The 26,217-nt window shown below is 40.5% G+C and overlaps 1 protein-coding gene across 10 annotated transcripts in view; it reads left to right on the top strand.

Annotated features, from left to right (window-relative positions):
- Positions 1–26,007, top strand: part of DTNA (dystrobrevin alpha) — a 201,531-nt gene extending 175,524 nt beyond the window's left edge. For 3 of the 10 annotated variants that reach the window (XM_060277856.1, XM_060277850.1, XM_060277857.1), the window contains 8 exons: positions 317–413; positions 1,689–1,709; positions 7,275–7,434; positions 9,313–9,402; positions 10,078–10,246; positions 12,939–13,071; positions 15,555–15,602; positions 25,956–25,995. In XM_060277856.1, coding sequence (XP_060133839.1) covers positions 317–413; positions 1,689–1,709; positions 7,275–7,434; positions 9,313–9,402; positions 10,078–10,246; positions 12,939–13,071; positions 15,555–15,572 — 688 coding nt within the window. In that variant the 3' untranslated portion in view covers positions 15,573–15,602; positions 25,956–25,995. The other 7 variants (XM_060277851.1, XM_060277858.1, XM_060277854.1 and 4 more) reach the window with 5 other exon arrangements.
- Positions 26,008–26,217: the final 210 nt, after the last annotated feature.

The following is a 26,217-nucleotide window of genomic DNA, read 5'->3' as shown; positions in this document are numbered from 1 at the left end:
CAGATAAAAACAATAAAATGAATATATATAAATATATATTTGGTGCATTGGCAGTAGCATGGGGGTGAGCTAGGAAAAGATTCTGGAGAGCTTGTCCATGGCACCTCATCTGCTGCAAGAGTGGAACCAAGCTCCATGTTTTGAGCTGTGCTCATGGACAGTCTTGGGACAAAAACTTCCTGCATAGGAAATCAGGTGCAACATTATACCACATGTTTTGGATGACAAATGCAGGCTTTTCCACTGCATGCTCATTTGTCTGGGAAGCTTTGGAATGGTTAGCTACATGCCCTGATCTTAAATGCTTATTTCTTAGGCAGAGGAAGGATGAGCTTGAACAGAGGATGTCGGCTCTTCAGGAAAGCCGGAGAGAACTCATGGTTCAGTTAGAAGGCCTCATGAAACTGCTAAAGGTAAACTATTTTAATTCCCAAGCCTATACGATTTATCTCCTAGACCAGGGATGTGGAACCTGTAGCCCTTCAGATGATGTATGACTATAACTCCACCCTTCCCTTGAGCATTGGCCATGCTGATTGGGGTTGATGGAGTCTAACAGCAGCTCTGGGGACTCCAGATTTCCCATCCCTGCCATAGATGTTTGTTCTGGGAAATACCTCCCACTAACTTCAGATATTAATCATTCCCATTGCCCAGACAAATAGGTTGCTGTTGCTGTTATCTTTTCAACCTACAATTTGACCATTCTTTCCACAAAAACAGCAGCAGTGGAGAGTGAATCCAAATGCCTTTTCTCTAGGTACTTGGTACTGAGGGGCTAAGGAGTGTTGTGGCTAGTTGTCATATTTCATTATATACACCCCCTGTTTATTAACCTCTTCAGCCTAAATAATCTGGAAATGGACTAATGTGCAGAAATGCATCCCTTTGATAACAGAAATTAAGTTGGGGAGGGGAGGGGGCAGATGGGCAAGGACTCAACTTCTTTGTTTGGAATGTTGTTCACATTTTTAAAAAATCAAGTGGCTCCAAAAAATCAGCATAAACTAGCCTAGTCTCATTAAACTTAATACCTGCAGGGGCTAAAATTACATTCTTTTCCTCTTAGCTACCCCTATTTAACAAAGTATATTCATTGATGAACAGAGGTGTACAGCAAAAGAGCTATTACGCCAGCTTTGCTGTTTCTCAATCCTGTATAGAATCATAGAAGGGACTCAAGGGCCATCTAGTCCAGCCCTCTGCAATACAGGAATCTCAGCTAAAACATCCATGGCAGATGGCCATCCATCCTCTGCATAAAAAACATCCAAGGAAGGAGGCTCATAATATATATATTTGCATCCAACAACATGACAAGCTTTAGGAAATTTGAGGCTAGCCCCTTTTATGGTTTGAGTGCACCACTTAACCTGGAGCTGTGTTGCTATATAGCCACTCCTGTTGTTATGTATGTACAGTGACAACATTTAAAACGTAAGAGTCCTGCTGAATCTGACCATCTAGGGTACTCTAGCAGTGGTTAGCCAGGTGGCTCCAAAACTTCTCAAATGGGAGAGAAAGGCAACAGCTCTCCTTCATTATTGCCCCCCCCCCCCGAAATTGATGTTTAGAAGTATGCTGCTCTAAGACCAAGGGGTGATAATCCTACTCTGTAGCTTCAGCTCTCTCCCCTCACACTTTAAGCTCAGGCTCATCTGACTCGCAATGATCCAATCTTTCTTTAGGAAGAAGAATTGAAGCAGGGAGTAAGTTCTTTACTCTGTAGATGTCACTAACTCTGAAGGAGTGCTCCTGTAATCCAAATGTGTGCTTACTACATCTGCTTGAAATGCGTTTACATGCTCTGGACCAATAAATAACACTACCTCGCACGCCTTTAACCTTTTATCTGAGAAGTTAAGGTACTTTAAACTATTATGGCTTTCTTGAGAGGTCAGCAACAAACGTAACAGATCTCTGTGGCTCACTACTGATATAATGGTATCTTTGGCACAAAGAGCAATAACTCTTCAATGCTGTCCAACACAAGCTATTGAATTGCGTTAACGTGAGCAAACTCCTTGAAGTTGAAAATGTAGAGGTACTTCAGATTGATGAAATGCTAAGTCCGTTCCCCCATCCCAAGTAACAGCTTTGAACGGTTTTTCCATCAATTATCCATAAGCAGTTGGGAGCTTGGCTAAACTTTCCAGGGATGCATCCAGGTTAACAATGTTCAGAATATTTGAAAAATAATTCCATAACCTATTTGTACTGAAAAATCCACTAAGGTTGTGTTTGTAATTATCTTTCCAAATGCATTAAATCACACTGAAGCCAATGGAATAATGTCACTTAAGTGACTAAAGTGTAACATTCTCATTGGCTCAGGAAGTGTTGAGGGATTTCCCACTACAATAAAGCAGAGTTTTGTTTCTTGGTTCAGTTACGAAATCAATTTGCAGTAGCTAGAACTATGTGCACACAGACAAGGAGAAAACTGGTAGTATTGGGCCATTGCTGATCTATTGGTATATTTGCATTAAAAGTACTATTGTTACTTTTCATAATGTAATATTTGAGCCCACTTTTTTTATTGAACCCAACTCACTGAACTCATTTAAGTGAACAATCATTCAAATTGCAATTTTATGCTGAATTTTCCACTCAGATATTTTCAATATGAAAAGTAGGTTTTGAGGAGTGTGAAAAGCATCCTGACCTCCCCACTCCACATTTTTATGGTGTTGGGAAGGTTATACCTGATCACGGCCCCAAAATGTTACTGCATCTTTGCCACTTCAATGGTTTATTTCTCCTTCAGTGCAAGATCCCTGCCAATCAGTGATCACATAGACCTACTGATGGCACAAGAGCATAAAAATCACATTTGTCTAACAGACAACACTGAGGGCAGTGCTTTTATTTTAAAATATTCATGCCCTACCTTTCTGGGGGGTGGGCTGTGGAATATCCAAGATGACTACACTGCATGGCAAAACTTTCACCACACACTTTTGCATTTAAATACTAATTATTATTATTATTATTTATTATTTATACCCTGCCCATCTGGCCGGGTTTCCCCCACCACTCTGGGCGGCTTCCAACAAATAGCAAAAAAACATTAAAATATCACAGATTTAAAACTTCCCTAAACAGGGGTGCCTTTAGGTGTTTTCTAAATGTCAGGTAGTTGTTTATTGCCTTGACCTCCGATGGGAGGGCGTTCCACACGGCGGGTGCCACTACCGAAAAGGCCCTCTGCCTGCTTCCCTGTAGCTTTGCTTCTCACAGTGAGAGAACCGCCAGAAGGCCCTCGGCACTGGATCTCAGTGTCCGGGCTAAACAATGGGGGTGGAGACGCTCCTTCAGGTATACAGGACCGAGGCCGTTTAGGGCTGTTCTAAGCAAAAAATCTGCTCTTATTCCCTTATGGGGTACACAAGAGCCTTATTGGGTTCTCCATCGGTCGGAGAATATATAACAGAGGCCAACCAGAGAAGTTTGAGAAGCAAAGCCTTTATTTGCTGTTGCAACAGGGTCCTTCCCCTCACGCAGGAGAACAAGGAAGGAACCCAGAACAAAAGAGAACCTCCACTTTTATCAGTTTCCCCATCACCAAGAAACGCCCCCAATACATCATTCCTACATCACAGCTATGTAATCAATACCTCACAAAAAGGAGGGTTCAAGGTAGAAATCTGAGCACTTTTGACACCTCTCCTAGTCCTCCTATCACTCCTCCCAGGTGTGAATTCCTAAACACAAAGAGAAATTAACATTTTCATAAGAGTTGATCACTGTCTTTTGTTCAGAGGAGTCTTCCATTGTGAATGAGATACCATTGACAGGGAATTATGGCTCCCAAGTTGCTAGTCATGTGGAAATGTGTGCATATGCTGATCCTTAGGGCAGGGTTGCATCCGAGCGGGAGGGGTGCGGGTCTCTGGAGTGGAGCAGAGGTGAAGAAGGTGGTGTTGCGAGGGATTCTGGGTAACTGCAGCTGTCAGATTCGGTCACCCCTCTCTGTTCATTAGTAATGGTGTCCTGCAACACCCCCCCCCCCAATATGATTTTATAACAGGGCTTTAAAGGTCAAAACCAACACTTTGAATTGTGCTCGGAAACGTACTGGGAGCCAATGTAGGTGACAACAATGCAGTGGCAACAATGCAGTGAAATGTAGTGACAACAATGCAGTGAAAAGGAATGACATCCCCATTTGGATGTGCATCTGAATACCAGTTTTCTCTATCTACACTGTCTTACTTTCACAGGCTGCACATCCAGTTGCACATCTACCCCCATATTGTACCACAACCAGTCGAGAACATTTAACTAGGAGGAACAAAGGAACACCTACCTTCTGGAGGAGATTTCCTCCTCCTCATTTTTGCCAAACCCATCCTTTTGTGAATACTTTTTTTATTTTTTGGTGAATACTTTTTCACAAAAGGGTGTTCAGCCACCAAAGTGGAAGCTTTTCATGAGGGGTGAAAAAATGGTAACTGGGGGGGGGGGCTACTCTGTTTCAGCTCAGCATAAGTGCATACTCTTATAAAGAGCAAAGATATACAAATCTATCATATATATTTTCTGCTTAGTGTACTAAGCATTTCTATTTTCCATATTCCTAATTTTTCTGTTCAGAAATGTGGCCCTTTTATTTTGTATAGATTTCTAGCCTAATGATTCTAACCTGTGATCCACTCTAGGTTCCAGCAGAGGGAGCTACATACCAAAGACTAACAGAACAGATTTGTTTTAAGTTTTACTGAACTGTGGGGAGGGTGATTGTAGATAAAACTTAAGTATCTTCCTACTAGTTTCTTATCAGTACACTCAATGAGAAGATACAGATGACATTTCTCATTAAAATTGTCATTGTCTAAATTATAGCTGCTGTGACAGGAAACAGATTTGTCTATTTGCAGACATAACAGCAGTGTGAACTTGACTAAAATAAATATTAAAAAACCTAGAAATGCCAAATAGATGCTTCCAGAACTAAGAACCCAAAGCAGCTCCCATACTTTTCTACTAGTGTTTATCTGGGCATCAAGATTCTAGCCACTATGAACAGTGTAAACTGTGGGGTTGGCAGTTAAGGGATAGACTGGAGGTATCTCCATACAGAAATCCACATTGGAACCATGGCTTCCAGTAATGGGGATGGTAATTCTAGAGTGGACACAGAACTTACAATAGGTTCAAGACACAATCCAGAAATAAAGAAAAGTTTCTGGTGTGGGGTTGAAGATGTTCCTTCCTGCCTTGCGCTAGTGCAAAAATGCAGCTGAATGCCCCAGTTGCATTTGAAGGTCTTCTATACAGTGAGGTTTCTTGTGTTGTGTTGTGTTTTACCTTTGCCTTACTGAATTAGAGTGGACTGAGGAAACCATTCCTGCTTCCATGATCCAGTTCAGAATTTTGATAGGGCAGAATTGAAACAATCCACTCTCTGTCATAACTCTGCAAGCTCCCAATCTACCCCCATTCATCCCTACTTCTCATCAACTGAAGGGAAAACAATTGTCTGCCTACGTCTCTCAGTTTCAATACATTTATGAAGGTCAAGAATCAAGGGACAAAGCCTTTCACACACACCCCCAAACACACCACTACCTCACCTGGTGTGACTCTTTTTGCACTAGACTCTACTCCAGTATATCAGAGTCCACTGGACTCTACCCTCTAGAATATTTGGGCCCCTCTCCCTGGCCCTGAGGGCCCCATCCACCCAAACACCAGAACTGTTCTTCTCAGGAGTTGGCAGCCCTAGAACAGCAAGTGAGCTGAGCTTGGAGTGCCCTCAGACCTGGCAGAAGTAGCTTAGATGTCACTTCAGCCCAGCGACAATTTCCCTACAAATTCCCAGGATTCCCAAACATTTTTGCCACATCAGGAGCAAAACAGTGACTTGAACGTGGGGTGTTGCTGTGGAAAGAACTTGGAAGAATGGACCACACCTCTTTGGCTGTGCACTTACTACTATTAGCAACTGTACTCTACTTCTAAAAAGTAAACAAAGTCAATTAAGTTTTGCTCAAAGTAGACCCATTGAAATGAGGGGCTCTAACCTAGACATGTTAAACTTCAATGGGTCTACTCTGAGAAAAACTTAGTTGTCTACCGCTCAGTTCCGTGTATAGACTCCTATCTCTGGAGTCCATTCCCATTCCTTGCATAGAGTTCGTAACTCTAAAGCAGGTCTGCAAAAACCTGTAACCCACCAAGCTGAATGCTGCTCATCAACTCTGTATGGCAACCAGGTGGGGCTCAGTAAGCCACCTGCTGCTACTCCCTACCTGAGATGAGAAAAACAAGATTAGCTGGTAGAGAATCGATGAGTATAAGATCTTTGTGTATTCTGTGGCGTGTTCTGCTCACTTTCACTGACCAACTACATGTCTTTCTTATGACTGATGTTAAAACACATTGTCTAGGATTGAGAGACCCTCCTTAGACTCACATAAAAGGCTTGCATGCACTCATACTGGGGTTTGCTGTTTGGTTTTGTTTCTTAACAATAGCAATTTGTGCTGCATTTTAGGGCCAAACGGTGCATTGCCTTAAACATACAGCCAATGATGACTTGCATCATCTCCTAACAAGCTTTAATTAAAGCAGAAAATGTGACCTGACATCATCACGCTTAGCAATTTCCTTCCCCACCTTGCACCACCATAAACTGAAGCCATTGAAAGACAGCCAGGGCAGAGAAGCACTGGGCATGAGGATGGCATGGTGTACTAGGTCTATTTCAGGACCCCACACTTCTAGTATTTGTTTTAGAACGGAGTTCCCACATCTAATTTTTGAACACAGTTCTTTTCTGTATGAAAAGTTAACAATTCTATCCAAGACTTCCAGTCTTCTTAATGCAAAGACCTCTGTATCTATGCAACTTTTCTAATATACTTTGTAAAACACCTAGATGCCTATTTTGGCATTAAGCAGAATATAATAGTAACAGTAATAATAATAATAACAATATTTTCCATTGGGAAAAAGTTCCATATATGGTTTTTTTAAAAAAATGTCTATTTGAACCCTGGAACTTATCAGATCCTTTTGGCCATTTCTCCTGTCTTACTTCACTACATTTTTGCATTTCTGCTATTTTACTAGTACTGTATGCACGTCTGGCCCTATTAACTAACAAAGAGACTGATGTGCTCGCTTTCCATCAGGATGATCCCAGTATTCAGCATGACATGGCATTTTCTGACTGTTTGCACAGTAGGAATATAATTGGCGATGGCAGCACTGGGGCGCTCTCCGCTGTAAGTCGTGCTTAACCCACTTAGCAAACCTTTTTATTCCAGACCCAAGGGGCAGGCTCCCCACGCTCTTCTCCCAGCCACACTATCAGCCGGCCTATTCCTATGCCCATCAGATCTGCATCTGCCTGCTCGACTCCAGCCCACACACCTCAGGACTCTCTGACAGGCGTGGGAGGAGATGTGCAGGAAGCCTTTGCGCAAGGTAGGTTGTGCAGAGCATCCTTTGCTACAAAGTGGTTGTGCTTAGGAGTAGTCAGCAGGGGTGGGGGAAATGCCACATCTACAATGAATTTTTTATCATTTAAAGTGGGCATAGCCAACTGATGCATCTAGATCAGCCCCAGAAGCATGGCCAATGGTTGGGATTGACGACAGCTATACTCCAACAACATCTGGAAGGCACCCCGATTTAGGCTAATTAAAAGCTTGTGTTTAGAACAAGTGGTATCAGTGAGAGGATTCCTAATGGCATAAAACAATTGTAAAAAGTTAGTACAGTATTGTTTCACCATAATGAAAAGCATGAGGAAAAGATTTGGTCTAACTAACTAAACAAGCCAGGCTTTCTATATTATCTGCAACAGACACAACATCCTCTATTAATCAAGTGTACATAAAGATGCATTGTATTCTCTGGCCATAGCAATTATACTTCTTCATAATGTGCTACATTGTTGCATGATAATTTCTCATGCCAGCTGCTTGACTCCTCCGAGTCCTCTTCATTGGCCTCCAAGTCCCTATAACAAAAGTGATTCTTTAGTTAGGAGCACCAATTCCCCTGTATTGCTTTAGTGTAGAGGCAAGGACCAAATACAGAGACCGGGGACCAAATACAGTCCTCCAGGGCTGTGTATTTGGACCGCAGGACTCTCTGCAGGCCACACTCCCTCCCAAGGTTGCATCTCTCATAGACTGTGCTCTGTGCTCTTGTCTGGGTGTGTATTGTCCTTGGGCTCTAATGCCTCTTGCTTCCTGGTGGGAAGACGTGGAGGTGTATGGATGGATAATTCTGAATTGTGTGGCTGGAACATAGCCTCCACTGGAATACAACCTCAATGAAAGGCTATAAGAAAGGGTTAAAAGTCCCTCCACTGCTCAGCCTGCTTTTTGCTTCTGGCCCTGATCACCAGTCCAGCATGCAGTCTCTGGAAGATTGCCCACCGGGGAATGTAGGCTTTGGGCTGAAGAAGATCCCCCTCCTCAGTCTTTGTGGATAGTGCATGTGGGCTGGAGCAGTAAACAGTTGCTGAAAGTATAAGCTTGCAATGGAGGAGGAAGCGGGTAAGAAACTGGGAAACTGTGTTAGAAAATGCAAAATATATGAATTTTGTATTTGGTTCTTAAGCAATGAAGATCCATAGCAAATAAAGAATAAGCATGGGAAGGATTGCAAGCCAGGTTGCTGTTTTTAACTCAGTGGAAAATGGGGTTGGTTTTTTATTTGTTTGTTTTTGTTGTCCATTTTTGTAGTGTTCAGCATGGAACTAGCTCATTAGAAAGTTATATCGGAAGGGATAGGGAACCTGTGTCCCTTCAGATGATGTTGGGAGTGCATTTCCCTGACCTATTGGCCATGCTGGCAGGAGATGATGGGAGCTTGAGCTCAGCAATATTTGTGGGGCCAGACATCCCCCTACCCTGGTTCTACCAGTTTAAGACCAGTGGCCAACATGAGTTTAGTGAAGCTGGGTTTTTGAGGGCTTGGGCAGGCACCATGAACTCTCTGAGGTTTTGTTTTCATTGGCTGAACGCAACACCATAGCAAACCTTAGTTTGGAATGTCCTCTGAATTTCCAAAGTTGATTGTGACATAGAAAGCAGGCTGGATATCCCATTCCTTTGGATCCTGGTCTATATTTTATTCTAGATTGGTGGCACCAGCATTAGATGAAACATTGAGCAGTGGTTGCTGTGTGGTGTAGGAAAGGGGAAACCACAACCACTTAAAAGCTACATGAATATAGATCTAAAATATGTTTTTCATTTACTGCACTGCAGTTTAATTACACTCTCTAGGTTGTTAAGCTTACAGGGGGTAAGGAGACCTCTGAACATAAAGCTTTGCTTGTCTTCCCAGGTTCAAGAAGAAATTTAAGGAATGACTTGCTGGTAGCAGCAGATTCAATCACCAACACTATGTCTTCTCTGGTGAAAGAACTGAACTCAGGTCTGATTATTTAAAAGCAGAATTAATATTTAACCATTTTACATTCCTTTTTTAAAAAAAATGTTTATAGACTACAAAAAGACATGTACAGTATGTTATGTAGAAGTTGTTTTTAATATGTAAGGAGAAATGCGTGGCAAATTCTGTTGAAGACAGTTGGCCCCCATCCAAAGTAACTAGAGTGCAGTGCTAAGAGTTTCTTTCTCTCTCCCACTCACTCACACCCAAAAACAATTTTTTACTCTTGAAGCGGAGTTGCATAGTTTAACACTACATTGGTAACAAAAGAGATCCAAAACTCTGCAGTGTTTTGCATAAGAAGGTTTGGGAGCAACCCATTGTTAGAGCTGTGGCCCTGTGGTGCCCATGCTGACCCCTTCATTAGTTAAAGGGAATCAGCATGAGGATTGGTCTAATCCCTGTGTAGTTAAAGGATGTCAAGGTGCACTAAATAATCACACCTGCTACACAATAAATAATCTCTGTGCATATGTCAGAATGAGTATCAGCAGTACATGAGTAAGGTAACCAAACTCTTTAGTTAAAAACTGTATACAACTGTTGTGTTTATAGCCATTTAGGATGATGATGTAAAGTCAGTCTGTGCTAGAAACATGAGAGAAACTTCCTAGAGTTCATGTAACTATAGTACCATTGGTGCCTTTCTTCCCACAGAAGTTGGAAGTGAGACAGAGAGTAATGTGGATTCTGAGTTTGGTCGGACTCATTTTGATGACCTTGTTCCATCGCCAACTTCTGAAAAGGCTTTCCTTGCACAGATTCATGCCCGGAAGCCAGGATACCTTCACAGTGCAGCTGCTTCTGGCACCATCCGCAGTGATATGTGGGTAACTCCTTGTGCTCTTTATCTCTCTTTCCTTATTAAATAATAAATATTCCATATGGTCTTCAATAAACCATCTCTGAAGCTAAGCAAATGTGGTATGTACATGTAATATGGAGTTGCTCTCTTAACCAAATATTAGGCCAAGAATAGCAATGAGGGCTATTGTGTTTAAATCCATGTTATGAATCTCACAGCCTTCAAAAGAAAAACAATTATGCAGTGATTTTTAACTTGGAAATTTAGCACTGAAGCAAATAAATGTAGAAATGGAGTTTGTTTTCAGGGCAGAGCCCTTTACTAGGAGATGAATTTAGCAATTGCTGACCTCCAGCTAGAGGAAAAGAATATTTCCAGTGGATATTGTTACATGTTTGTGGGGTGGTAGGCTGTAGGCCTGGGCCCCCTTCTAAATCCTGAGATATCCAGGCTAGCTTCTTGGTGAGGTGATAGCCTAGGTCATGGGCCTTTAAGGGAACAGGGGAAATGGCTCAGAAATTAGCCTCCCTTTCCCATTCCACATAACAAAAACTGTTCTCGAAATTTTATTTCATTACTCCTTACAAACTGCTGGCCTCTACTGGTTCACAGAGTAGACAAAAATAGCACAGTTGCACAGTCCACGCTGCTGTGACCTGGTTCACATGTAATGCTGAGCCAAACCATGGCTAAGCATGAATGAGCAAGCATGCAGGTACTTAAGAGTAGAAATCATGGTCACTTTGCCCCTAGTCTTGCTCAAACCCATAACCCTGAGATTAAAAGTCTCATGCTCTATCAGCTGAGCTATCCCTTCAGACTGTATGCATAGAGGACACAGAATACATGGCCCCTTCCTTTGTTCTGCATTCTACTTAAGTATGTTAGACCTTAATTAAAAGCCATGACTGGAATTTGGCTTCTAATAAATTATCCCAAATGAATCTCTTATTTGCACTCCTCCTCGAGTGTTTTGGTGGGTTTTTTAAAATTTTGACTGCGTCAGACCAACACGGCTACCTACCTGAATCACGTGTCAAGTGTTCTGCATTTTTTTGCTCAGTTTCAATCTTTATACATACACCATTTAAGCACAGGTGGATTTGCAGATGGACAAAGCCATTCTAGCTACAGGGGGAAAGTTAGTCACTAGCAAGACAATCTAAACCTAATTTCTGTATACAGAATTTCCAGTGTTGCCTTACCTCCCATTTATAAAACAGTCTTTCACAATGTAGAATATGACATTTGCAGAACTTTGCTTCATCTCAGATTCAGAGAGAAATTCTGCATATCAGTTATGCCAAAGCATTAAAGACATACTGATGAGTCACAAATGTAGGAAAAATTCATACCAATACATGCCTGTGCCTCATATCCTCTATTCAGGTACATGGTGAAGACTTTTTTAAAACTTTAGCAGGCATCTTAAGTTAACCTTTTTTACTTTATGTTTACTTTTAACTGATTTTATCTTTTTATCTTTTCTGTAATCTCATTGTGCACAGTTTTAAAACTATGGTGTTAAATAGTATTTCAGTTGCTGAAATAAAAAATGTAAAGTAGGAGATGTCCTGGTTAAAGAATTGTCTGTGATTTCATTAAATATGCATGTTTTAATTCAATTAATCAGAAGTTTAAACTGCAATTATAAGTGTGGTTACTAGGGAGTAAGCTTTACTGACAAAGTGGGACTTACCTCCAAGTAAACATACATAGGATTGCACTGTTAAATCAACTAACACTGTGCAAAAGAATCCTAAGCATGTTTAATCAAGCATGTTCTTGGTTTACTGCTCATTGTTTGTTTGGGGGAGACAAACTGCAAGCCTGGGTTAATACATACTGCTAAGCCAAACTCTGACTTTGCTCTGGGTAGCGCAGAAGCATTGGGTTTCTTTCGACAACTCAGTTGGTGGCATGCAGTTGAGAAATTTTGTGGAAAGAATAAAGCACCCATGATCTTAGCTCTGAGTACCCGAACGCTTCCTCATTCATGCTTAGCCACAGTTTGGCTTAATGTTATGTGCTAACTGGGCTGGTGAGTGTTCTTTAGAGAAAGCAGTGCTTATCTTTTCCCCCAGGGTACTTCCTGTGTTCTCAGCTGTGAATTCCTACCCAGACCAGAATCATAAACACAGTTCTGACATAGATGGCTAAGTTATCTCCTTCCTAGATTATACCATTTCAGACTGAAGGTGTTGAGGGTCATATTGTAATTCTCATATGTTGTTGTCTCTTCGAAGCGAGAGAGAGAAGACTCCCTGCAAGTAGAAATCTATCATATTTCCAGTTTACAACACACAGATAGTATTTATTTATTATGTGAGGAAGCAAATGCAGCCTCTAAATTTTAGGCTGACATGGTGCAGTCTGGGAATTCATTTTTCAGAACAGTAGTTAGGGTCTGTTGTTGTTTAGTCGTTTAGTCATGTCCGACTCTTCGTGACCACATGTTAGGGTCTAGCATACAATAATTATCCCCAAAGGCACTGCAAGTAGGAATCTCTCTGTGAATGAACAGATCCATTTGAAAGAGTGAGGGAAATGTGTAAACAAATAAGTCCTCTGTTTTGAAAGAATATATATGGAGTTTTTAAGAAATACACAAAACAGGACTTCCTTTCAGACTTCATGAGGATAACACAATGAGTCTTCTGAATGTTAGCATTTTTAAAATTTTAGGAAGCTATTTATTAATAATTGTCTTTAGGGTTACAGAAGATGGAGACCCTTACGTTAGAGCAGATGATGAGAACTATGAAAATGACTCTGTTCGCCAGCTAGAGCATGAGCTCAAGATGGAGGAATATTTGAAACAAAAGCTGCAGGATGAAGCTTATCAGGTAAAAATAAAATGAGAGCTCAGGAAAGTATCTAGGTAAAATTAGAATCCACAAATGACACTGTGCTGGATTCTATTTCAGCTGGATCTCAAATGTGTTCTCTGTAGAGCTGAGGTGTCAGATTCCAACTAGTATTATAGTCATTCATGTTTCTATGTGTGAGTAATCAGGAAGTGCTGTAGGTATTGAACTGAACAAGGCTGACATTAACCTCAACAGGCTGTTAGTTGATGCATCACAAATGCTAATAGCATTCTCTGTCAACAATGTGCTTTGCCAACTGTTTTTACTGATTTGCAATACAGTAGACTGGTGCTTGGCTCACGTGTGCATGTTTGGCACTTATTAGCTGAAGAATAGAGTGAAGATTTGCATGTGTAAATGAGCCATCACTGATTTAATCTCTGAAGGTTGCCCTTCCATGTTATCCATCACCAGCTCAAAGAATGTGCTCAACGGAGCAACGCAATCAAGTTTTGAGTAATGAAGTAATGAGAAACGAAGTGATGATATGCATATGGGAAACCAGCGCTATATGTTATTTCATTCAAAGAAAGTTAGGCTGTGGCCCTTCTGCATTAAGGGATTATTATCATAAAAGTGAATCTCAAGTGTCGTCATGCATACATACATACATACATACATACATACATACATACAAACAAATGAAAAAAGGATCAGCAGACAGTCCAGTCCTGGGGTCTAGGTAAACATATGTTCAAGTTACCAAAACATCTAAGTAGCAGGTGTATATTCCTTGCATATCACTTCTCATAGAATATATCTCATAGAATCACAGAGTTGGAAGGGACCCTGAGGACCACCTAGTCCTACCCCTTGCACTGCTGGAATATGCAGCTGTCCTTTAAGGGAATCAAACCTGCAACCTTGGCGTTGTTGGCACTATGTTCTAACCAACTGACTGATCCAACCTGTAAAATGATTGCCACTATGCCAAAGCGGAGCTAGTTGGAATCCTGTGCCCCTCCCAGCACTGTAAAAAAATGCAGCCATAGCAGTACGAAAGAGGCACTGTTGCCATGGCCACTCCCCCACAGGGAAGATGCCCTATATCAGTGGTAGAGCACTTGGTTTGCATGCAGACAGTCCCAAGTTCAATCCCTGGCATATCCAGGTACCGGTCAGTCCAATGATAATATTGATCTCAATGGACCAATGGCCTGACTTTGTGTAAGGCTGCTGCTTATGTTTCCTATTTTCCCCTAGCAACTCTGTTGCTACCTACTAATTATAACATCGCTCCCGACATGGCTGTAACTATGCATCACATAAAGCAATTGCCATGGAATGATAGCACAAAAACTGTGATAGCATCGCATTATGAGCACATTGTCAGGAACAGGCCATGCTGCATCTTCCTGTGCAGCTGATGCCATATCCCAGGGATTACAATGAAAGCAACCCATCCTTGCCCTGACTCCTGGCATAAGATATTTCATAGAAATCCTCTTGTTACCCACCAGGCATAATTCAAGGAAAGGATGGTATCATAGGCTGCAGTCCTTGGCATAGTTAGATCCCTTGAAGATAGTGTTCCAGGCACATGTGAAACTATGAAACTAATGAAGCTTAAGATTCAGGGCCCCTAATCCCAGAGGGACCCCAGAAGAAGAAACTTTAGTTTGCATTGTTTAAAAATTGTGGGTCTAGTAGACTCAATTTGATTAATTTTTTGTTGTACATATTTCAACAATCCCAACGTTTGAGAGTCAGTAACATGGATGCTGTAAAGGTATGGTGATCTGTTGTGGAACAACCCCATTGAAGAAGATGACAGTACAGTGGTACATCCGGTTACAGACACTTCAGGTTACAGACTCCGCTAACCCAGAAATAGTACCTCGGGTTAAGAATTTTTCTTCAGGATGAGAACAGAAATCGTGTGGCAGCGGGGTGGTGACAGTGGGAGGCCCCATTAGCTAAAATGGTACCTCAGGTTAAGAACAGCTTCAGGTTAAGACCAGACCTCCAGAACGAATTAAGTTCTTAACCCGAGGTACCACTGTAGTTACCTAGACCTCAATGCTGGTTGCAAAGGGCCACTCATAACAGTTCAAGCTTCAGGGCCCAAAAAAGTTTATGCTCACCACTGTAATATGTGCATAGAAGATTACTTTATAAATGAACAGTTGACTGGTTTGAACTTACATGAACCTTGCCTGTCAAAGAAATCACATTCCTTTTATACTACAAGGCACTGAACTATAGAAGGTCTAGGGACAAGAATTAGAAGAGAGTATTCCTTTCCTCTCTGCTCTGGTGCTTGTAGTAAATGACCTTTGTATTCATAAGAACAGCAGCCTTCTTACAGGATCACCTGGCATGCAAACCTCCTTCCTTATAAATGTGTAGTGTTACTGCTTGTGAACACTCGCTCACCTTTCTTGTCCACTGCTGTCTCCAGAATGCTACACTGGTTTGGCTGCTCACATCTTCAGTTTTCACTCTCTTTTTATTCATAGGTCAGCTTGCAAGGATGAGTAACTCTTCTTGTATCACTCTCCTCTCAAGTAAGTATTATGTTAGTCTAGATCTCTGGTCAGCAGGTAGTTTTACAGGCAGGATGAACTGGTTTTGTGTGAAGGAGAGAACTGTTCAAGCCCAAAGTGGACTGTTGACAAATTTAGACATCCTTCTCTTCACTCCTCTCCTTTCTGCTACCTAGAATTGGGCACAGAGACTAGTGTATAGCACTAGTCCTCCTCCTGCTAGAGCCTCCTATTGCTGGCATGTTCCTGTGGGTCTCTCTTTTCTATTCTCTTGCTTTATTACTTTGTAATGCAACTGGCAAGGCAAGCAGGGGCTTGAGTGAGATGAGTTTCTGCACCTGCTTGTGTACTTCAGTTTCTTCACACCGAGAAGAGTCTGCTGCCTCCCATATTTTTCCTCTTCCTCTGATATATTTCAAGAAACTGAGAGAGGCTAGCAGTTTTGGAACTTATGGCACCCCTCAAGGACCAGACTGAACCCATGCATTGCCAGTTTCTGACCTTTAGTCTAGTACAGAGGTGCTCAAACTCCCCCCCCCCCCCGGACCACATGAAAATTGTTGATGGTTTCAGTGGATCACTTAATGATTTTTGTTCCTGTTGTAGCAAATGTAACAGCTGTGTTAGCTGTGTTAGATGTTATATGAATGTTAATAGTATTTTTAGTACTTCTTTTCTTTCTTGTATTGTGTTGCGTTGTGTTGCGTTACATTACAGTTTGCATTCCATAGAATATAAGAAAGAAAAGAGGCAATTAAAATGCAATTAAAAATCAATATGAATATTTAATATGGGCATCTCAATGAAGATGGACCACCTGAATGAAGCTCACAGACCATAGTTTAGGAACACCTGGTCTAGTGGAATGATTTTATCTGAAAGCTGGCACTTTTAGAAGAAGAAGAAGAAGAAGAGTTTGGATTTGATATCTCGCTTTATCACTACCCGAAGGAGTCTCAAAGCGGCTAACAATCTCCTTTCCCCTCCTCCCCCACAACAGACACCCTGTGAGGTGGGTGGGGCTGAGAGACTTCAAAGAAGTGTGACTAGCCCAAGGTCACCCAGCAGCTGCATGTGGAGGAGCGGAGACGCGAACCCGGTTCCCCAGATTACGAGTCTATCGCTCTTAACCATTACACCACACTGGCTCTCTTTTAAATTTAAGTACCATCTAAAATACATGCACAACCTTGCAGTTTGCTACATGCATTAACTAGTCAATTCAAGCCATGGTTCAGAATTCTCCCCAGTTATAATTCTCTAATTTGCAGGTTTTAATGTGCTTCTTCTTTTTCTGGGTACAGTGCATTTTATAAACAACTATAACTTAAAATGGGATGTGGGTGGCGCTGTGGGTTAAACCACAGAGCCAAGGCCCCAGGGCTTGCCAATCAGAAGGTCGGCGGTTTGAATCCCCGCAACAGGGTGAGCTCCCGTTGCTCAGTCCCAGCTCCTGCCAACCTAGCAGTTCAAAAGCACATCAAAGTGCAAGTAGATAAATAGGTACCGCTCCAGCAGGAAGGTAAACAGTGTTTCCGTGTGCTGCTCTGGTTCGCCAGAAGCGGCTTTGTCATGCTGGCCACATGACCTGGAAGCTGTACGCCGGCTCCCTCGGCCAATAACGCAAGGTGAGTGCTGCAACCCCAGTGTCAGTCACAACTGGACCCAATGGTCAGGGGTCCCTTTATATTTACCTATTACTTAAAAGCAAAATAAATGAACAGTGCTAGAAAGCAAATAGCAGTCCCATCAATCTTCATTATTAGTGAAATTTGTCCACTGTCCCTCTCCACAGCTGCTTTCCTTTTTTTTTTTTTTAAACTTTAAAAAACCTTTATTTCGTATTTCATAGTCACAAACGAGATCATAAAACATATACCATAAATCATAAATTATATATCAAAGTTACATAACAGAATTGTAAAGCATAAATCAATAAGATAGAAAAAGAAAAAAGAAGAAAAAAGAAAAAAGAAAAAGAAAAAAAAAGAAAAAGAAGAAGAAAAAAGGAGTATAGCATATATATATACTCCCATGCATATGTAATATGTATGCATACACATATACATATACATACCAGATAAAAAACAGCACTTACATAAACATAGAAATATAATACAGATTAAAAAAGAAAAAGAAAAAAGGAAAAAAAAACACATATTTCCTATTGTTTGAACATTGCTTCCCTTATCAGTTCTACCTTGTCCTGCTTTATCTCTATCCCCGCATTATCTACCAAATTAACATTTCCTCCATTTATTACCCATTTGTTATTCATCCTATATGTATTTTACTCAAAGCATATCACCAAGCTTGTGTTTATTTTTTATTTTTTTAAATACTCTTCAACATATTTCCATTCTGCTTTACTTTTCTGTATCGGGATATCTCTAATTGCTGCTGTCATCTTTGCTAAGTTCATGAATTCCACTAATTTTACTTGCCATTCACCAATTGTTGGTACTTTCTCTCCTTTCCAGTTCTTTGCTATAAGAAGGCGAGCTGCAGCACATGCATATAATAATATATTTTTCCTATCGTTAGGGAAATTATCTGGCACCATACTCAATAACATTATCTCTGGTTTTTTCTCAAATGTAAACTTAAGCATCTTTTTTAATTTTTCATACACATTGTTCCAAAATTCATGTATTTTATCACACAGCCACCAGCAATGGTAATAATTTCCTAATTTCTTTTTACATTTCCAACATTCTTTCGAATTAGTTTTATAAATTTTTGCTATCTTTTCCGGTGTGAGATGCCACCTGTATATTATCTTCATCATGTTCTCTTTTATATTTGAACAAGCTGTAAATTTCATGCCTTCCCTCCACAAATTATCCCATTGCTTTCTGAATATCGGTCTTCCTAAATCTTGTGCCCACCTTATCATTGTACATTTGACTTCTTCGTCTTTCAGTTCCCACTCTAACAAGTGGCTGTATAATTTTGCTAATAGTTTACTTTCATTATCTAACAAGATCTCCTGTAATTTAGATTTGTTATCTACAAAACCAATTTCCCTGTGCTTGTTTAAAAGACTCTGCATCTGATGGTATTGCAGCCAGCTCGAACACTTATCCTTGATCTCATAATACGGTTTCAATATTAATTTCCCATTTTCCTTAATCAATAATTCTTGATAAGTTAGCCATCTTTTATCATAAGTTCTACTACATACGGCCGTCATCTCTAAAGGTGATGTCCACCAAGGCGTTTTCGGTTCCAACAGGTGTTTATAGTCCATCCAGATCTTTAATAATGCTTTTTTGAAAACGTGATCTAAGAATTCTTTTGGGTTTCCTCTCTTTTCATTTAATAAATATGTGTGCCAGCCTGCTAAATTTCTAAACCCTTCCAAATCCAAAATTTCTTTATTTTCCAATTTTATCCAATCCTTGACCCAGCACAAGCCTGCCGCGGCATAATAGATCTTTAAGTCTGGGACTCCCCACCCCCCTCTTTCCTCAATGTCAGTAAGTAACCTAAATTGAATCCTAGCTTTTTTCCCCTCCCATATAAATTTACTTAAATCCCTTCTCCAATTCTCGAAAACCTCTTTTTTATCTATAATAGGAAGCATTTGAAAAAGAAATAACATTTTGGGTAAGACTGACATTTTGATTGCCGCAATTTTGGCTGAGAATGATAATTTCAAATTTCCCCATCTTTCTAAATCTTTTTTAATGGATTTCCAAATTTTTGCATAATTATTTTCAAATAAATTAATATTATTTGTTGTTATTTCAATTCCTAGATACTTTACTTTCTTCACGATTTCCCACTCTGTTATTGCTTTTATCTCCTCTTCATCTTGTCCTCTTATATTTTTGACCAATATTTTAGTTTTTTTCCAATTTATCCTTAATCCTGCCACCTCTCCATATTTTTGTAGCGCCAATTCAAGATTTTTTATTGAATCCTTTGGATCTTCTACCATTATTACTACATCATCAGCGAATGCTTTAATTTTAAACACATTGTTTTTCACTTTGATCCCTTTAATGTTCTCATCCTCCTTTATTATTTTCAACAGGCATTCTATTGTTAGCACAAACAGGAGAGGAGACAGTGGACACCCCTGGCGTGTCCCCCTTGACACTTCGAATTCATCTGATAATTCCCCATTGATAATTAATTTCGCTACTTGCCTTTTATATATTGCGTTTATACCTTGGAAGAATTTCCCCTCTATTCCTACTTTCACCATCATTTTTTTCATATAATTCCAATTTACATGATCAAAAGCTTTCTCTGCGTCCAGGAATATAAACGCTACTTTTTTCCCAGGGTTCCAATCCAGAAACTCTATAAGATCTAATACAATTCTCACATTTCTGCTCATCTTCCTTTTTGGTAGGAAACCCTGCTGATCTGCTCCTATAATTCTATTGAGAATCCCTTTCAAGCGATTTGCTAAAATTCCGGCGAAAATTTTATAATCTGAATTCAGTAGGGAGATGGGCCTAAAATTTTCCACCTGATCATTACTTTTATCTCCTTTAGGAATTAACGTTATAAACGCCTCTTGCCAGGTTTTGGGAGTGACGCCATCCTCCAATATTTTATTTACTAATTTTTGATACATCCCTTCTAATTCTGATCTGAATACTTTATAATGTAAATTTGAAAGACCATCAGGTCCCGGTGATTTTCCTATTTTGAGTTTACCTATGCTTTCATGAATCTCTTGTGTTGTTATTGGGTTATTTAAGATTCTCTTTTCTTCTTCACTTATTTGTGGTACTTTACAATTTTTTAAATATTCTTCTATTTTCGCCTCCTCTACCTTCCTCCCTGTATATAATTTCTTGTAATATTTCACAAAGCATTTTTGTATGTCTTCTCTTTTAATCCAATTTTCTCCCCCGTTTCTAATATTTGTAATTGTTTGCCCGTTTTGTTGTTTCCTTAACCTCCATGCCAATAATTTCCCAATTTTTCCCCCGGCTTCAAATGTTCTCTGTTTTGCCCATTTAATTTTCTTTTCTAACTCATAACCCATTAATGCTGATAACTCATTTTGCCAGATTTTAACTTGAATTGCTGCTTTCTCATTTTTAGGGTTTTTAGCTAATTCTTTTTCTCCTTCCTCTATTTTCCCCTTAATTATATTTAATTTTTTTCCCCTTTCTTTTTTTATTTTGCTTCTCTGCTGTATATACATACCTCTTATAAATGCTTTACCTGCATCCCAGACTGTTTCTAAGCTCATACCTTCTGTTTCATTAGTTTGGAAAAATTCTTTTATTTCTTTCTTCAATTTGTTTACAAAATTCTCGTCACTTAGAACACTCTCATCTAGACGCCATCTGGTAAATTTCTTATAATTATCTTTTATTTTCAACATCACCGGGTTGTGGTCTGACAAAGATTTTGTCATTATTTCAGTTTTCACTACTTTGGAAAGTAAATTTTTAGATACCCACATGATATCAATTCTCGACGCTGATTTTTTAGACTCTGAATAGAAGGTGTACCTTCTCTCTCTTTCATTTCTTAGTCTCCAACAATCTACTAAATCAAAATTTTCCACGATATTGAAAAACACACCTGGTAGTCTCCCTTTATTCTTTTTCTGGTTGCTTGATTTATCTATATCCGGTCTCACTACCCCATTAAAATCTCCTACTAGGATTATTTCTTCATCATTCGCAAATTCTCCTATCCAATCATTTAACTCCTTAAAGAAATTTATTTTCCCCCCATTTGGCGCATAGACATTTATTACCATGACATTACCATTGGGGAGATAGAGTCTCGTTCCGACCACTCTCCCTTCCTTGTCTTGAAATATTTTTTCTGTTTTTATTTTATGTTTAATATATGTTACTACCCCTCTTTTCTTTTTTGGGTCTAGCGAAACAAATTCTTCCCCCAATTTTTTATTTTTCAAAACTCTTTCATGTTTTCTTGCAATATGAACTTCTTGTAGGCATATCACATCCCATTGGCTTTTTTTCAAAACATGCTCTATCTTATTCCGTTTAAATTTATTATTTAAACCGTTCACATTCCAGGAAATAATATTGAGATTCATTCCTTTATTAATATTATAACACTTTCCCAATCACTAAAATAAATTTCACGAACTTGCAAAGAATTTTAAACACCAAGGAGATATCAATTTTCCCTCAAACTTCTGCCTTATCTGCTTAGTTCCTCCTATTTCCTTCCTCAAATCTAAATAGGTCTTAATATTTGTTTATGTTTAACTAAAATTTAAATTCAATTATCTAAACACGCTATCAAGCAGAAAAATACAAAAAACGTAAGAAAAATAAGATAAAGTAAACAACGCTATAAAAACCCTTCACTACATTTAAACCTTCAGTTATCCCTCGATTTGACCCTCTTCTTCGTTGTTCTCCTCCTCCTCCTCCTCCCCCCTCAGATCTTTCTTGTTTCTCTTAACAAAACTTTCCGCTTCTTCTGCCGACCTTATCGTCTTCCTTCTTCCTTTAAATGAGAATGTTACTCCTTCGGGGAATTCCCAAGCATACCAGCTTCCCCCTTTACTCAGGGCGTCTGTTAATACTTTATAATTCTGTCTCTTCATTCTCAGTCTCTTTGGAATTTCTTTAAAAATGGAAACTGTTCTCCCTTCTATTACCAAATTTGCTTGTTTTTTCCTCTGTAAAATTTTGTCCTTCAACAACATCGAGTTCATGTGGATCAAGCAGTCGCCTGGCATCTTATCAGCTCTCCTCCTATCCGACCTTATTCTGAAGATTTTATCTATGTCTAGCCAGAGGTCCTCTTCTTTGACCTTTAGCCACGCTGCTAACTCCTTTACTATTTTTTCATCTATTTGCTCGCTTGGGACCTCTGGCACGCCCCTCACGCGCAAAATCAGAGATCTTTGTTTCATTTCCAGCATGGCTATCTGGTCTGCCAATTCTTCTTGCTGTTGCTTCAGTTTTCTTCTTTCTTCTGTTTCTGCTGCTTGTACTCTTTGTATTTCTTTATTTTCTGTGGTTATCTTCTTTATCGAATCGCCCTGTTTATTTACCTTCAGGTTCACCTCTTTCACTGCTTTATCTAATTCCTTGTTCTTGCCACTCAGTTCTTTTATCTGACCCGACATTTCTGAAATAATTTTGGAATTTTGTTTGATTTCAACTTCCATTGAGTCTAGTTTCTCATTTATTGATTTGTTCATTTCAGAAATCAACTCCTTTATATCAGCTAATGCATCATTTTCCGCCGATATCGATTGTCTTTTATTTTGATTTCCTGATGCACCTGCTTTCGTACTCCTTGTTGACGTCATTATCTTGTCCTGAAATGATTTACAAAGTCCAATATATTGTTTCATAAAGAGAAAGAAACCTTTTCCGCACTTAAAAAAAACACGTCCTGATTTGCTCCTTTCAATTTTGGGAATCCCCCATGGCGCAATTTCAGCAAGGCATTATTTCCCCTTAGCGTCTTATGCAGCACTTAGTCCACCAGGCAGCACTTTCTCAGTTATATGCACAATATATTTTAAATTGTGAGCTACAGACTGCAAGCATTCTTTCTGTCCACAGGGTGGCGCTGTTTGACTGTCTCTGCTTCCCCTTTGGCCACTTTGCTTTATTCTCTTAATTGCTCTCTCCTTGCTCCTGTATTTCCGTAGAGAAAGCGGAAGAGGCGAAGCTACGTGACTTAGCACAATTTAGGTCTCCATTTTGCCCTTCTCCTAAGGTCTCCCACTTGCATAAAGTTGTAAAAGCAAAGTGTCCTTACACCTCTCTTTGAAGCGCGCTGTAAACTGCTTTCGGCACTTCAGTCTCTTCCTCCCCCTCCACTCCTTTCCAGGATCCTGTTCTCTCTGTTCTCTCTGTTTAAAGTATCTTTTAAAGAGCCGGTGGGGGGGGAGGGGGGGAGACGGGAGTCTAAAGTCTTTCTTTCAGTTCGGTCTCTCCCAATGCTACAATGTGACAAGCTTCCCACTAGTTAGTCCCTTTAAAAAAGTAACATATAGAATTATACTTAGCAGGTTCTTTTCGCGATGTTGCAAACGATCCCCTGATCTTTCTTCTCCGGTTTGTTACAGTACGTTTGATCTTAAAGTTCTTTCCGTGTTGCCAAACCGGTTACTTTTCCTCTTCTTAGATCAGGGAGTTCTGGACGCTCGCTAGGCGGATCTGGGGGCGCTCTGTCGAGAGGCAACTCGGTTGCAACTTGGTTGCGTTTGCGATCTGCGTTCGGCTCCTCTCCGTCGCCTCCACCACCGCTAATAAGAGGGGTGCCGACACGGAGTTCTGCCTTCTTACGCCGCTGTTCCCTTTTCCAGCAAAGCCCTGTGCTTTGCTGTTGTAGAGGGGGGTGTATTGAGCGCTCACCCCCCTTTCTTTTTTGCCTCCGACTCTTGAAAGCCTTCAGATTTAGCGTTGAAACCTCCGTGAACACGGAGCTCCGCTTTTCCCCTCCGCTCTCTAGCGCGACCGGAACCGGAATCCTCCACAGCTGCTTTCCTTTGGGGCCTTGTTAAGAAAGTGAGCTTTCTCTATATCTGTGAAAGTGTGTTCTAGCCCCCCAGACTTCAAAGTGCTGAAGGTGTTGTGCACAGTACACGCCCCCCCTTTCCCTTCAAAATCACCCTTGTGAGATAGGTTAGGCTGAGAGTTGGGGACTGGTGCAAGGCCACCCAATGAGCTTAATGGCTGAGTGGCAACTTGAAGCTGGATCTTTCAAGTCCTAAACCAACATTCTGTTCATTGCAGCACACTGGCTCTCCCACATACTGACTTATTTCCACGTGGTAGTTATGCGTATTACAGAAATTATACAAATGATAGTTTCTATAGAAACTAGCATTTCCGCAGCAGAACCCGAGCAATGTATACAGCTCAATATGTTCTCGTACACCTCCATACTTTTACTCCACCTGTATATTATAAGTGCCAAGTCACAACCTATGCTTGCTGAGCAGTACTGTTAAAGTTACCAACCTGGAGAGGAGTGTATCATATTGTTAATGTAAAACTGTCACCCCGGGGTATCAATGTACTGTCCTTAAGTAACAAGATGAATGATATGGTACCCGGCCCAATACCATTGTTCGTATTTAAATTCAAATGATTTCAGTTTAGAAATGTGCCATCTGAATGCAATCAAACTGACCACTACTATGATTTGTTAAAATATGTTATCCCATCATATGCCAGCAACAACTTGCTATACTTTTGAAAACATTATGTAAATAGTGTTACATGATTTTAGGTGGCGAAGATACAATTGGTGATTGCTTATGGCAGAATTTGTTTCTAAAACTAACATGTACCCTTTTATCCTACATTACACCAGGTACCTTTTAATACTGAAGGACAAATTCTAACATTCTTTTTAAAAGAATTGTACCAATATACCCTTTAATAGCAACATAAGATTATTCTGACTTGGGACCCAGGTGGCGCTGTGGTTAAACCACTGAGCCTAGGGCTTGCTGATCAGAAGGTTGGTGGTTCGAATCCCTGTGACGGGGTGAGTTCCCGTTGCTTGGTCCCAGCTCCTGCCAACCTAGCAGTTCGAAAGCACGTCAAAATGCAAGTAGATAAATAGGAACCGCTACAGCGGGAAGGTAAACGGCGTTTCCATGTGCTGCTCTGGTTTGCCAGAAGCGGCTTTGTCATGCTGGCCACATGACCTGGAAGCTATACGCCGGCTCCCTCGGCCAATAATGCGAGATGAGCGTGCAACCCCAGAGTCGGTCACGACTGGACCTAATGGTCAGGGGTCCCTTTACCTTTACCTTTAAGATTATTCTAAAAGGTTTGCTTAACATCACTTGGTGGCTTATAATGTAAAATAGGCATCCCCAAACTGCGGCCCTCCAGATGTTTTGGCCTACAACTCCCATGATCCCTAGCTAACAGGACCAGTGGTCAGGGATGATGGGAATTGTAGTCCAAAACATCTGGAGGGCCGAAGTTTGGGGATGCCTGATGTAAAACAAATACACACTTTTCTCTGTTTCAGGAAGCTTAAAATTAATTTCACGAGTCCAAAATTCTGTTGCATGGTCTAATCTATAGAAAATTTGTCAAATTTAAGTCTCTTCAAAGTCTCTGAACAGAGAGAGCCAGGCTGCATTTATCCATGCTCTAAAGCAACAACCCATTTAGCCTACTGCAATGCATTGTATGTGGGGCTGCCTTTGAAAAGCAGGACTGTCCTTAAGAGAGAGAGTGTGTGTGTGTGTGTGTGTGTGTGCGTGCATGCACGCGCACATACACACACACACACACACACACACACACAAACACATGCAGGAGCTCCATATGTGTCAGAGAAGGGCTGTATATTTTTTAATACTTCTTCCCCTCCCCCTGCACTGCCAATATGCATTATGCAAGCTTGACAGTATATTATATATATTGACAGGAAAGCTGCAGTCAAATGGACAATGAAAGTGACAGAAGAGGAGGAGGAGGAGGAGGAGGAGGAGGAGGAGGAGGAGGAGGAGGAGGAGGAGAGCTGCACTCAGATGGATGACCGAGAGACCCTGGCTGCCAGCTTCACAGAAGAAGCAGAACAACAACAACACATGCAGCCCCTCTGACATAAGATAACCAACTAGTTTTGAAGACTGTAGCACAGTATTTTTGTTCTACCAGTTGTAGTTTGTAGGTGTTTGTTTTGAAGA

This window comes from Zootoca vivipara, chromosome 8 (assembly GCF_963506605.1).
Source record: "Zootoca vivipara chromosome 8, rZooViv1.1, whole genome shotgun sequence".
In the NCBI taxonomy this organism is placed as follows: domain Eukaryota; kingdom Metazoa; phylum Chordata; class Lepidosauria; order Squamata; family Lacertidae; genus Zootoca; species Zootoca vivipara.
The sequence above is the reverse complement of the archived record's forward strand: the minus strand, read 5'-3'. Positions and strand labels throughout refer to the sequence as shown.